This window comes from Coregonus lavaretus, assembly GCF_964263955.1.
Source record: "Coregonus lavaretus genome assembly, chromosome: 10".
Taxonomy (NCBI): domain Eukaryota; kingdom Metazoa; phylum Chordata; class Actinopteri; order Salmoniformes; family Salmonidae; genus Coregonus; species Coregonus lavaretus.
In genome coordinates, this window is record NC_139997.1 from 45353048 (window position 1) to 45366609 (window position 13562).

The window sequence follows — 13562 nt, forward strand, 5'->3', positions numbered from 1 at the left end:
CCCTCGACGTTGTTGATAGAAGTGTCATGCTTTTTATTTAGGATTTAGTGCTCCAGACAGGCAACACATGCTAAGCTATTGTCCCTTACATAATAAACACATTTCGCATGTTGTATGTCAAGACTATTCTATCGTGGTTATTTGGTTTCTCAAAATGTAAACTGCAGATGTCCAAAATGTTGATATTTAATCGGGCATAGGCTACATTAACTTTCTTTTTGTTTGTCACATTGCAGCGTGTAATTCAGGTTTCAATATGCTGTAGTAAAATGTAACATTCATCATTTAATGTAACTATTTTATTTCTTCAGATTGATGAATGTTACATCGGCCGTGTGCCTCCCAAGGAGGTGACGTTTGCGAGGCTGAACGATAACATCAGAGAAGGTTTTTTGACTGACATGTGCAAGAAATTTGGGGACATAGAAGAGGTGGAAATTCTATACAATCCGAAGAACAAAAAGCATTTGGGAATAGCCAAAGTTGTTTTTGGAACTGTAAAAGCAGCCAAGGATGCTGTCCAGACTCTTCACAACACGTCAGTTATGGGCAACATCATCCACCTGGAGCTGGATCCTAAAGGTAAGCAATCTTTACATGGGCTAAATATATATGAGTATTTATAAACAACGTGCAATTAATTCTCAGTTGTAGAAACAAAATGTACGCATATGTGAAAACACTATCCTTTATTTATAAAATGTCACTAATTTCATTTTTAGAGGACAACATTTAGTCACGTGTATAGCCTACGTTTACGGTGGTTGCTTGGTAACCAGAGCACTTGCATCTGAATGTCAGTGCGATTTACATGGGATTCAGCTCACGAGCATCAGTGTGTGCAAACTGCAGAACGGTATTTTTCGACTTGAATAAAAATAAAACGTAGTTTCGTTTGGTTTATTTGATTTATATCCAATTATGGCAGTCATCATTGAATTAGTTATAGCTGTTTAATTATTTATGTGCACAGGGACGCCTATAATAAAGGCCTATAATAAAATAATGCAATAATTATTTAGATTTTTTTTTGACTAATTCTAAACCAACTTTATAGCCGAAATATAGTTTTCTTGATTTCAGCCTATCATTAAACAATATTTTACTTGTTCACACTGGTTGCATTTTACCATGTTAATATATTTGGATAATTTGGCTATTAACATCAGTAATGAAGGACTTTCACCTATTTCCCTAGCAAAATTGAATATCGTTTATCATATTTAGAATTTACTCGTGTCATGACGCTGTAAGTTTTTTTTTCCCGCGTTCAACACAACTGGGAACTCGGAAATCTCCGACATCAGTGCTTTCAAGACAACTGGGTACTCGGGGGAAAAAACGAACTCCGAATGGGGGGAAATCGTTTTGAACGGTCATCCAACTCGGAATTCTAAGTTGGACATTTGGGCATCTTTCTAGAGCTCTGACTTTCTGACCTGAAGATCACTGACCTCATGAGTTCCTAGTTGTTTTAGAAGCACCACTATTCTCTTAATCTCTTAAAGAGACAGTGGTTCCTCTTACAGCAGCAGAGGGTCATAGGGATAGTGATCAGTGACGCATTTAATTTAAACTGGTAGCTTGGAGATCAGCAGAAAATCTAAGGCCTACTGAGTACCAATTTATCATTATAATTTCACCTGCCTGCAATAGTACGCATATATCCCTGAAATTGATTAATCAATTAATAGCTTCCATGTGTAGATGCTGATTTTTAAATGTACAACTTGAATTAAATGTCACTAGAACATTTGCCTTGTGGAAAATTCCACATGCAGAAAGAACTCATCCTGTTTTCAAATTTTATTTTAAGAAATACATTGAATAATATATGACACATTCTTGCATTATTGTGTATTTATTGCTGTGAATGATGTTCTTCTAACACACCTCTAAGGTCAGCCTGGTCTCATAGACTAGACAGTACACTCAAATGAGTATAATATGTTACGTTTGGTATGGTTACATAAGACAAGGTTACTTAACGCAAAAACGAAAGGAGGGTGGTTGGTCGGGCGTAAAATGTGAAGGTCTAGCACCCCAAAGGTTGCGTGTTTGAATCTCATCACGAACAACATTAGCATTTTAGCAAATTAGCAACTTTGCAACTACTTACCATATTGCACCTACTTAGCATGTTAGCCACTTAGCTAACGTTAGCCACAACTAATTGGAATTTGTAACCGTAGAGATAGAGGACTCATCTTTGTATCTGTGCCATTATTGCATATGTCACAGCATGGGCAGTGCCATTGAGGCAATCTCCATTTTGAAGTAGTACATTTATTCTTCAAGATTGGCTGATCCTGCCTGATGACCCGGTTGGACATGACTCCAACAGTTGGAAGTGGGAAGTCCCACCCAGTTGACTACATTAAAATGGTGGAAGTCCTCAATGGCACTGCCCATGCTAATACTGCCTTTTGGCCACTAGAGACCTCTATCATTCTCTATGTTTGTAACATAGAGTATCATACGAAATGGATGATGGACATCCACAAATTTCATACATACCATACCAAACGTAACATATCATACTAATTTTAGTGTCCCGGATTTTTGTTTACTATGTTACCCCTGAGTCCAGGTTGCTAAGGCTACTGAGAAATATAATTTGATTGAACCATATCTTAACTTTATCCATCCAGGTGAGAATCGCCTTAGGTACTTCCAGCTACTGTTGAATGGCACCTTCACCCCTCGGACACTTCCGGTGGGTGGAGAGGAGGCCAGACAAGTGTCCCCTCGTAGCCTGGCAGAGGCTCTTCTGGTAAGACCACCACTTTTATGGTGGCTGTTTAGCAGCACTATGTTATGTTGTATTTGAGACAATTTGCAAGTGTTCCAAAACAAGCTTACAGGAAAGGTAAGCATGTTTAATTTGTCTGAACATTTTATTTGATTTACTTTTTTATGTTTGCATAACTAGTCTCTCTGCAGTGCCAACTGATAGGCAAGGCCCTGGCCTAGTCTCTTGAACAGATTGTAAAGTTCTGCGCATAAGCCTGGGTCTCTCAGCTTTAAGGAGCTTTGCATTATTGAAAATGAAAAGTGTCCCATAGTCAACTGCAGACCAGCCAATATGAGTTTATTGTATGTCACCAGAAAGGTATTTCAGATGAAGGCATCATTTAGTTAGTGGGGAAAAAAGTATTTAGTCAGCCACCAATTGTGCAAGTTCTCCCACTTAAAAAGATGAGAGAGGCCTGTAATTTTCATCATAGGTACACGTCAACTATGACAGACAAATTGAGAATTTCTTTCTCCAGAAAATCACATTTATAGGATTTTTTATGAATTTATTTGCAAATTATGGTGGAAAATAAGTATTTGGTCACCTACAAACAAGCAAGATTTCTGACTCTCACAGACCTGTAACTTCTTCTTTAAGAGGCTCCTCTGTCCTCCACTCGTTACCTGTATTAATGGCACCTGTTTGAACTTGTTATCAGTATAAAAGACACCTGTCCACAACTTCAAACAGTCACACTCCAAACTCCACTATGGCCAAGACCAAAGAGCTGTCAAAGGACACCAGAAACAAAATTGTAGACCTGCACCAGGCTGGGAAGACTGAATCTGCAATAGGTAAGCAGCTTGGTTTGAAGAAATCAACTGTGGGAGCAATTATTAGGAAATGGAAGACATACAAGACCACTGATAATCTCCCTCGATCTGGGGCTCCACGCAAGATCTCACCCCGTGGGGTCAAAATGATCACAAGAACGGTGAGCAAAAATCCCAGAACCACATGGGGGGACCTAGTGAATGACCTGCAGAGAGCTGGGACCAAAGTAACAAAGCCTACCATCAGTAACACACTACGCCGCCAGGGACTCAAATCCTGCAGTGCAAGACGTGTCCCCCTGCTTAAGCCAGTACATGTCCAGGCCCGTCTGAAGTTTGCTAGAGTGCATTTGGATGATCCAGAAGAGGATTGGGAGAATGTCATATGGTCAGATGAAACCAAAATAGAACTTTTTGGTAAAAACTCAACTCGTCGTGTTTGGAGGACAAAGAATGCTGAGTTGCATCCAAAGAACACCATACCTACTGTGAAGCATGGGGGTGGAAACATCATGCTTTGGGGCTGTTTTTCTGCAAAGGGACCAGGACGACTGATCCGTGTAAAGGAAAGAATGAATGGGGCCATGTATCGTGAGATTTTGAGTGAAAACCTCCTTCCATCAGCAAGGGCATTGAAGATGAAACGTGGCTGGGTCTTTCAGCATGACAATGATCCCAAACACACTGCCCGGGCAACGAAGGAGTGGCTTCGTAAGAAGCATTTCAAGGTCCTGGAGTGGCCTAGCCAGTCTCCAGATCTCAAGCCCATAGAAAATCTTTGGAGGGAGTTGAAAGTCCGTGTTGCCCAGCGACAGCCCCAAAACATCACTGCTCTAGAGGAGATCTGCATGGAGGAATGGGCCAAAATACCAGCAACAGTGTGTGAAAACCTTGTGAAGACTTACAGAAAACGTTTGACCTGTGTCATTGCCAACAAAGGGTATATAACAAAGTATTGAGAAACTTTTGTTATTGACCAAATACCTATTTTCCACCATAATTTGTAAATAAATTCATAAAAAATCCTACAATGTGATTTTCTGGATTTTATTTTCTCATTTTGTCTGTCATAGTTGACGTGTACCTATGATGAAAATTACAGGCCTCTCTCATCTTTTTAAGTGGGAGAACTTGCACAATTGGTGGCTGACTAAATACTTTTCTTCCCCACTGTAAGTTAGTCGTTTTTCCAGCTTCAAATATTTGTTTGGTGAAAAATGTTGCCCCATGCCTGAATCATTGTAACTGCGCTGTACTCTAGTGAGTCCCTGTGACCCCCAGCCAATCTAAGATGACACCCTTATCTCTAATCCAGTTTATCAGTGCAGCAGGTGGTAAAATGTAAATGTAAATGTAAAATGGGGCCCAGGAAGGAATTTTGTCCAGAACCTCTGCCTGCCTGCAGAGGAAAGGGGCAGAGCTGTTGTAAGCCTGCCTGTACTTTGAGCCATAGCCCTTCTGCACAGCTTCTCCTGCAGGCAATGCTCGGCTGTCTTCAGCGTTTTGAATTAATGCATATTGGGAAGTGTCGCAAAAACTAAAACCTGACCCTACATCTTTAGATATAATTATTGGCCTGTTAAGTGAAATCCTAACAGTTGCTGTGTGCTCAAGATGCATTCTTTTCATTTTAAAACCTTTAACTTGATTGTGACATTAAATGGGCAATGTAGCCATGCTGATGGATGTTATATAGGTTAGGTTTCCGCAGTTGAATGTATGAAGTGCCTTCTGTGAGTGTGTTTCCTAAGCAGAGTTTGGTGTGTTCCTCCCCAGGCCTGTGAGCCCCTGCGCCGGCTCTCTGAGAGCAGCTCGTCTGCTGCAGTGGGAGGCACAGTGACCCCCAGCAGCACCGCCTCCAACACCACCCCTCTGTCCCAGGACACGGCCTACTCTAGCCTAAGGCAAGACACTCCGCAGTCCCAGGGCACCCCACACACCCCTCGCCAGACCAGTACCCCCTTCTCTCAGGACTCCAACTATTCCAGCAGGCAGGCCACCCCAGCCTACCAGTCTAGCCGGGCCGAAGGCTCTGGAGGCTACAAGTCTCGCAGACACGAGAGCAAGTTCCAGGATGCCTACAACCGGAGACCGGAGAGGCGTTATGTCCATGGCACTGGGGGATCAGGATCCTCCTCCTACCGAGGAAACTCTGAACAGTCTGCCTTCAAGCAGCACCAACCTGCCCCACCTGAACCCCCTCCCTCTTCCTCATCCTTTGCCCACACACCACCTCCCCCTACCAGTGCCAGCTTTAAGTCTGCCTTTTCTCCCTACCAGCAGGCCCCAATGCCCCCTGCGTTCCCCCCCTCAGAACCTCCGTTCCACCAGCCCGTCCAGTGGGAGGCAGAGTACCGGAGGCCCCCCATGGCCCCTGCCACTGACTTCAAGCCAGTCAAGGATAAGCCAGCTACTCCACCCATTCCAGAACCCCCACCTGAACCCAAGGCCCACCCCAGCACCCCCCCTGCCCGGACACCCAAGCACTGCCCCCATTCCCCCGGCACACCAACCCTGGAGTCAGAGCGAAATAGCCTGGACTCCCGTATTGAGATGCTCCTGAAGGAGAAAAGGACAAAGCTTCCCTTCCTTCCTGGAGGCGACTCATCAGACACTGATGTGCGTATGGTCTGCAGCCCCATCTCCTCCTCTTCCTCTCAGCTGTCCCCCATCCCTCCTTATGGGGGCACCCACACCTCTCTGCCCTCTAGCACGGGCCTGGAGGACGTCAGCCCCACGCCCCTGCCTGACTCAGATGATGAGGAGCCCATCCCTGTAGCAGGCTCGCTCCTCAAGGGAGTCAGCTCTCCAGACCATCTCAATGGGAAGAACGCCAGTGACCTGAAGGATGGTCGCCTCGGACACCACACACCCACAGACAAAATGGAGGTAAGAACCAACAGTATCATCCTTACTTTGGGTAGATGCAATGTTTAGAAAGTGGAAGATGGAAATGGAGAACAGATACTCCATTCCATACATTACACGTTATTGGCCACAGTAGGAGTATTGCTGTGGAGATGTCTGCTTGCAGCCGGATCTATTTGGCAGCTGCAGTGGGGGCACCGGAAGTAAACAGGAAGTGAACAGGCTTCAGTGTCTGATAGTAAGCCTGCACTTTCCCTTTAGTTTAATTCTTCTGTCTGTATACTACTAGAGGAAATGTTTCATTCTGGTTTCACAGCAAACAGTGACAAAATCAGTGACCGTTTTTATGGGTCTTGGTATGCTGTGAAGTTATCAACAACATACAGTGAGTGATACAGAACATTTGAGTGTTGTGTTTTTCCCCTGCCATCAGAACTAGTTGCCTCATAAAAATATACACTTCATACATTCGTCATGTACTTTGAAATCTGTTTTCTATTTGAATGGCTTTGTGTTTGCAAGCCATGTATTAATCATTTTGCAATAGATGCAAAGCTGCTATTTGCTAGTGTATTCTCTACCTGGCACAAGAACACATTTCATCCAAAACTCCAAACTGGGGACATGCATCAGAGAAACGTCAAGCAAAGGTTTTAACCTGATCCCAGATCAATTTGACAGGCAAAGTAAGTGGCAGTACAGTTGCAGTACAATTTTAGGGCCTAATAGGCTACCTCTATCGGTTCAACTAATATTTGATAGTCAAAGAAAAATACTTCAGGAAGTAACTCTTCTCTTGATGTGTAAACGGTTATTTTCCTCATGTTTGGTACTACTCACTGTTTGTAACTAGCCTGTGCCCTGGTAATAGTAGGTCCACACCCAGTGCTGTGACTGAGAAACCTGACTCACTCTTCTGTTGGAGAATAGAAAACACTTTCACTTCCTCTTTCTAACACTCATGGGACGAGTTGCCAGGCTGGCTGTTAGCCCCATTCAACACTCAACTCACCACTTCCTGGTTCTGTTGAGCCTGACAATCAGGATTGGCCATACATCCCTGTATGTTTTATGTTATCACAAAGCAAACATTTCAATAAAATGGCCAGTTTGGCACACACACGCCACTCCCCAGGCTTTTTGAGTCTTTGTGGTTTTGATTGTTTCATGAATCATGATTTCATTGCCACCCAGATATGATGTATCAATGAAAGCTAAGATTAATGGGCTGTGGGATTAATTTGTCATTATTCATGCTTGTAAGCATTCATTCAGAATTAATTGTTACTGAATCTATGACAATAGCCTGGTTGCTCTGCGATATTGTTTTTTTTGTTAGTTTCACACAGCTATTCAAGGGCATTAAATCAATACTTGTGCTAACACTTGGCTGAACGTATTTAGACTTGGCTCATCCTTCAAATAATTAGCTGTTCATGATTTGAAGGATTAGCAAATAACCACATGCTGCTAAATGCTAGTAGTGCCTTTTTAGACACTAATATCAAGGTTAGTGTTAGACAACCTGTGTTTGGACTTTACTTAAGGGACTGGCAGGGTTGACTATTTATTATGATATTATAGGGATGTGTAGAGAAGCTAGAAACTTTGCTCATTATGTGGATGCTTCCAATATGACTATCAGGTTATGTATTGTAGAGAGATGTCCTGACACCTTGTCCTGTCTCTCCCACACAGAGCCATCAGTCATCTGGGGAAGACATGGAGATCTCGGATGAGGACGACATGCCAGGCACGCCCACGCACAGTGGCGACTGTGTCAAGGGAATCGTGGTCAACTCTGCTGTGTCCCCCATGCAGTCCATGCCCCTCCCACCCCCCGGGTTCCCCCCTCTACCCCCTCAAGCGGGTTTCGGTCTTCCACACCACCTCTCTGCTGTTCCGGGCCCACACCTGGCACCTGGAGTGCCCCACCCCATGCTGCCTCACCTCTACCCCCATGGCATGGTGCCCATGATGCAGATGGAGCTGATGAGCTGCCTGCCTCAGTGGGGCAGCGTTCACATGTCCTTCCAGATGCAGACCCAAATGCTGAGTCGCATGGCCCAGACCCGGGGGCCCTATCCCTACCCACAATTCATGACCGCAGGAGGGGCCGCTGCAGCCGGGTCAGCAGCCATGCAGTTTGGGGGTCCCTACCCACCCTTGTCCATGAGTAGCACCCCAGCTGCCAGTGCAGGGGGCCACAGGCAGCAACCCTGGCCCCACCCCAGCATGCCCAAGTTCAACCCTGCTGTTCCTCCACCGGGCTACGAGGCTAAGGAGGACCCTCACAAGGCCACCGTGGAAGGAGTGCTGCTGGTCATCGTCAAGGAGCTGAAGGCCATCATGAAGAGGGACCTCAACCGTAAGATGGTGGAGGTGGTAGCCTTTAGGGCCTTTGACGAGTGGTGGGATAAGAAAGAACACTCAGCCAAGGTGAGTCATTCTTTAAAGCCAGCTGCTATGTATATAGGTGTGTATATATATGAGTGTGTGTGTGTGTGTATATACAGTGGGGGAAAAAAGTATTTAGTCAGCCACCAATTGTGCAAGTTCTCCCACTTAAAAAGATGAGAGAGGCCTGTAATTTTCATCATAGGTACACGTCAACTATGACAGACAAATTGAGAAAAAAAAATCCAGAAAATCACATTGTAGGATTTTTAATGAATTTATTTGCAAATTATGGTGGAAAATAAGTATTTGGTCACCTACAAACAAGCAAGATTTCTGGCTCTCACAGACCTGTAACTTCTTCTTTAAGAGGCTCCTCTGTCCTCCACTCGTTACCTGTATTAATGGCACCTGTTTGAACTTGTTATCAGTATAAAAGACACCTGTCCACAACCTCAAACAGTCACACTCCAAACTCCACTATGGCCAAGACCAAAGAGCTGTCAAAGGACACCAGAAACAAAATTGTAGACCTGCACCAGGCTGGGAAGACTGAATCTGCAATAGGTAAGCAGCTTGGTTTGAAGAAATCAACTGTGGGAGCAATTATTAGGAAATGGAAGACATACAAGACCACTGATAATCTCCCTCGATCTGGGGCTCCACGCAAGATCTCACCCCGTGGGGTCAAAATGATCACAAGAACGGTGAGCAAAAATCCCAGAACCACACGGGGGGACCTAGTGAATAACCTGCAGAGAGCTGGGACCAAAGTAACAAAGCCTACCATCAGTAACACACTACGCCGCCAGGGACTCAAATCCTGCAGTGCCAGACGTGTCCCCCTGCTTACATTTTACATTTTAGTCATTTAGCAGACGCTCTTATCCAGAGCGACTTACAGTTAGTGAATACATTTTTTTTTTATACTGGCCCCCCGTGGGAAACGAACCCACAACCCTGGCGTTGCAAACGCCATGCTCTGTCAACTGAGCTACATCCCTGCCGGCCATTCCCTCCCCTACCCTGGACGACGCTGGGCCAATTGTGCGCCGCCCATGAGTCTCCCGGTCGCGGCCGGCGGCGACAGAGCCTGGATTCGAACCAGGATCTCTAGTGGCACAGTTAGCACTGCGATGCAGTGCCTTAGACCACTGCGCCACTCAGGAGTACAATGCCCTGGACATGCTTAAGCCAGTACATGTCCAGGCCCGTCTGAAGTTTGCTAGAGTGCATTTGGATGATCGAGAAGAGGATTGGGAGAATGTCATATGGTCAGATGAAACCAAAATAGAACTTTTTGGTAAAAACTCAACTCGTCGTGTTTGGAGGACAAAGAATGCTGAGTTGCATCCAAACATCACTGCTCTAGAGGAGATCTGCATGGAGGAATGGGCCAAAATACCAGCAACAGTGTGTGAAAACCTTGTGAAGACTTACATAAAACGTTTGACCTGTGTCATTGCCAACAAAGGGTATATAACAAAGTATTGAGAAACTTTTGTTATTGACCAAATACTTATTTTCCACCATAATTTGCAAATAAATTCATAAAAAATCCTACAATGTGATTTTCTGGATTTTTTTTCTCATTTTGTCTGTCATAGTTGACGTGTACCTATGATGATAATTACAGGCCTCTCTCATCTTTTTAAGTGGGAGAACTTGCACAATTGGTGGCTGACTAAATACTTTTTTCCCCCACTGTATGTATGTGTATATATATATATGTGTGTGTGTGTGTGTGTATATATATATATATATATATATATATATATATATATATATATATATATATATATATATATATATATATATATATATATATATGTGATGGGATGTATAGACATTATGGACAGTATATGGATAGAATATTTAGTATATCTGTACAATACGCAGGACAGAATAGTGTATATATACAGCAATAGTTGAATAGGATGGCATTGACTAGAATACAGTATGTGTATATATATATATATATATATATATATATATATATATATATATATATATGAAATGAGTAAAACAGTATGTAAACATTATTAAAGTGACCAGTTTTCCATGTCTATGTACATAGCGCAGCAACCTCTAAGGTGCAGGGTTGAGTAACTGGATGTTAGCCTGCTAGTGACAGTGACTAAGTTCAGTGCAGGGTACTGGGTGGAGGCCGGCTAGTGATGGCTATTTAACAGTCGAATGGCCTTGAGATAGAAGCTGTTTTTCAGTCTCTCGGTCCCAGCTTTGCTGCACCTGTACTGACCTCACCTTCTGGATGATAGTGGGGTGAACAGGCCGTGGCTCGGGTGGTTGATGCTCTTGGCAGTGTGTCCTCGGTGATGCGTTGGGAAGACCGCACCACCCTCTGGAGAGCCCTACGGTTGCTGGCGCGGTGCATTTGCCATACCAGGCGGTGATACAGCCCGACAGGATGCTCTCAATGGGCCTGTAAACTTTGGTTTAGCTCAAATATACTGTATCTCCCTAAATCTTAATGCTAATGGTAGAATGTGGTCATTGTTGCTTGGATACAAAAGAATGTTTTGGAGGAAAGCCTCATTTAAAACTCCTGGAATGTTTTGAATCAGAAAAGCTCAGCTAACCTTGAATATTTGCTAAGTTGAATGCACACTAGCTAGGTAATGATTGAAGATTTATTTGAATGTGTTGAAATGATGGACTGTGGGGAAAACAAGGTAGACATATCAGAGCGATATATTTAGAGAGTTTGGTTAATTGAAATGGATGAAATATTTGAGTTTTACTTAGCTATTTCACAAACTCTGGCTGACATTTAATTGTAATGACATGGCTATTCTAGCCAAAGGTTCTCCTGCGTTATCTAGCCAGATAGCTAACAGGCTTTCATATGAGTACCATGTTGTTGTTCATCCTCCAGGCGTCCCTGACCCCGGTGAAGGCTGGCGAGGGGAAGGAGGAGGAGAAGGAGAAGCCCAAGCCCAAAGAGACCATGGGCTCCAGTCTACTGGAGAACTGGAACAAGGGAGAGGGCCTAGGCTATGAGGGCATGGGCCTGGGCATCGGCCTCCGAGGAGCCATCCGCCTGCCCTCCTTCAAGGTACCACCAGACACTTTTAGGATTGACTAAGAATATGTCTAAAGGTCTCTGGCGCTTTGGAAAATAGTTATATAATTTTATGTTTGGCATAGTGCCTTTGTCACATCAGTGGGAGAGATTATGAATGTGTTTGTGTGTGTTCAGGTGAAGAGGAAGGATCCTCCTGATGCTGCCTCCACTGGGGACACTAAGCGAGCGCGGCCCTCCACGCTGGTGGATGATGAGCTGGAGGACATAGCAGAGCTCCCAGAAGATGGGTCCAGGGTGGACGAGGACAGTGCAGCTTCTCGGAGACGACATGCCCGGCCACTGGAGCTGGACAGTGAGGGAGAGGAGAAGGTAGAGACCTCTGGAAAGGAGGAGTCCCTGTCCGACAGGGAGGAGGAGCCTGACGAGACGGAGGTCTCTGACAGGTTGTCGTCGGCCAAGGTGAGCTGTCAGTCCAATTACCTAGAATGGGAGATGAAATGTTGACCACTACAACCTTCAACAGGTGCTTCAGCTCATTGGGAGAAGACAACCTGAGGCATCATACTGTAGAACCATTTTTTTTTTTACAATAGCTTTTAACCTCTGGAATTGAACCTTTTCAGGAGAGTGGAGAGGAAGAGGATGATGACGAAGATGAGGCAGCCTCATCCAGTGACGGTGAATCATCTGAGTCGTCGGATGAGGGTAAATACACGCTGATGTCAATGACCGTAGTTAGTTATTTGGTTCTCTGTGTGTAAACGCTGCCTCTGTAATTGTCCTATCTCTATGTTTCTCTCTCCTCCTCGCTCCTTCAGACCTTGCCAGTTCAGCATCCTCTAAAGTCGACTCTGACTCCTCTGCGAGTGGGGACTCCTCCGAATATGAATCCAGTTCAGAAGAGGAGGCAGAGGAGGAGGAGGAGGAGGAGGAGGCGGCGGTAGACGTGGAGAGTCTACCGGATAAAGACGAGGACCGAGTTCGGACCTCTTCATCCTCCTCCTCTTCGTCGTCCTCATCTGAGGTGGAGGTGGAGCCCAAGGCCCCCAGCACGCCCCTAGGTCCTCCCCCAGAGGACGAGCCCTCAGAGCTGGCTGATTTAGAGGAGGACCAGAGGCCTGGGGAGAGGCTGAAGCTCAAGCCCAACCACAGAGCCATCAGTGAGGGGGAGGAGGCAGCGGAGCCTGGCCGGACCAGCCTGGAGGACCTCCGGCCCCCTTCACCCAAAGGAGTCCCAGGTCTTAACCCTCTCCTATTACCTAACCACACAAGCTTCATGTTTCAGTTTCCGTTTCAGATGTTGCACTCTGCATATTGCTTTTAACTGACAGTTTGTCTTGACATGTTGGTTGTCTTTCAGCTGAGGAGCAAGACATTGACCTGGGAGTCACCATCCCTGTATTTAAGATGGATCCCCAGGACGATGTTACTATCCTGCGGCCGCCCACGCCAACAGGCTCCCTGGCTGACAGCGACCAGGACACTCGACCCAAGGCCCCCACAGAGGACGAGGATCTGCCCTGTACGCCAGGTAGAGGGGCTCCTGCATCCCTGGAGCCCGACACAGCCCTCCCTAGATCCCTAATAGTCCCATCTATGCACATCCCCCTCCCCACTACCCCGGCCATGGAGGGCCACTCCCTGCTGCTGCCTCCTCCCGGCCCCCTGCCGGACCTCCCCC

At 45.3% G+C, this 13562-nt stretch overlaps 2 protein-coding genes across 2 annotated transcripts in view; both read left to right on the plus strand.

The window, feature by feature from the left end:
• LOC311136477 (histone-lysine N-methyltransferase SETD1B-A-like) overlaps window positions 1-13562 on the plus strand; it is a 28019-nt gene that overhangs the window by 1543 nt on the left and 12914 nt on the right. Inside the window, 3 exon segments of the mRNA XM_084170613.1 lie at window positions 312-582; window positions 2652-2773; window positions 5347-6459. Of these exon segments, the coding sequence (XP_084026739.1) occupies window positions 312-582; window positions 2652-2773; window positions 5347-6459 (1506 nt within the window).
• The window catches only part of LOC311135780 (histone-lysine N-methyltransferase SETD1B-A-like), a gene marked incomplete at its 3' end in the record, with an annotated part of 3062 nt that continues 337 nt past the window's right edge, over window positions 10838-13562 (plus strand). Inside the window, exons 1-5 of the mRNA XM_084169823.1 lie at window positions 10838-11911; window positions 12056-12340; window positions 12505-12586; window positions 12700-13119; window positions 13242-13548. Of these exons, the coding sequence (XP_084025949.1) occupies window positions 11702-11911; window positions 12056-12340; window positions 12505-12586; window positions 12700-13119; window positions 13242-13548 (1304 nt within the window). The 5' untranslated portion in view covers window positions 10838-11701. The remainder of the gene's footprint in view (window positions 11912-12055; window positions 12341-12504; window positions 12587-12699; window positions 13120-13241; window positions 13549-13562) is intronic.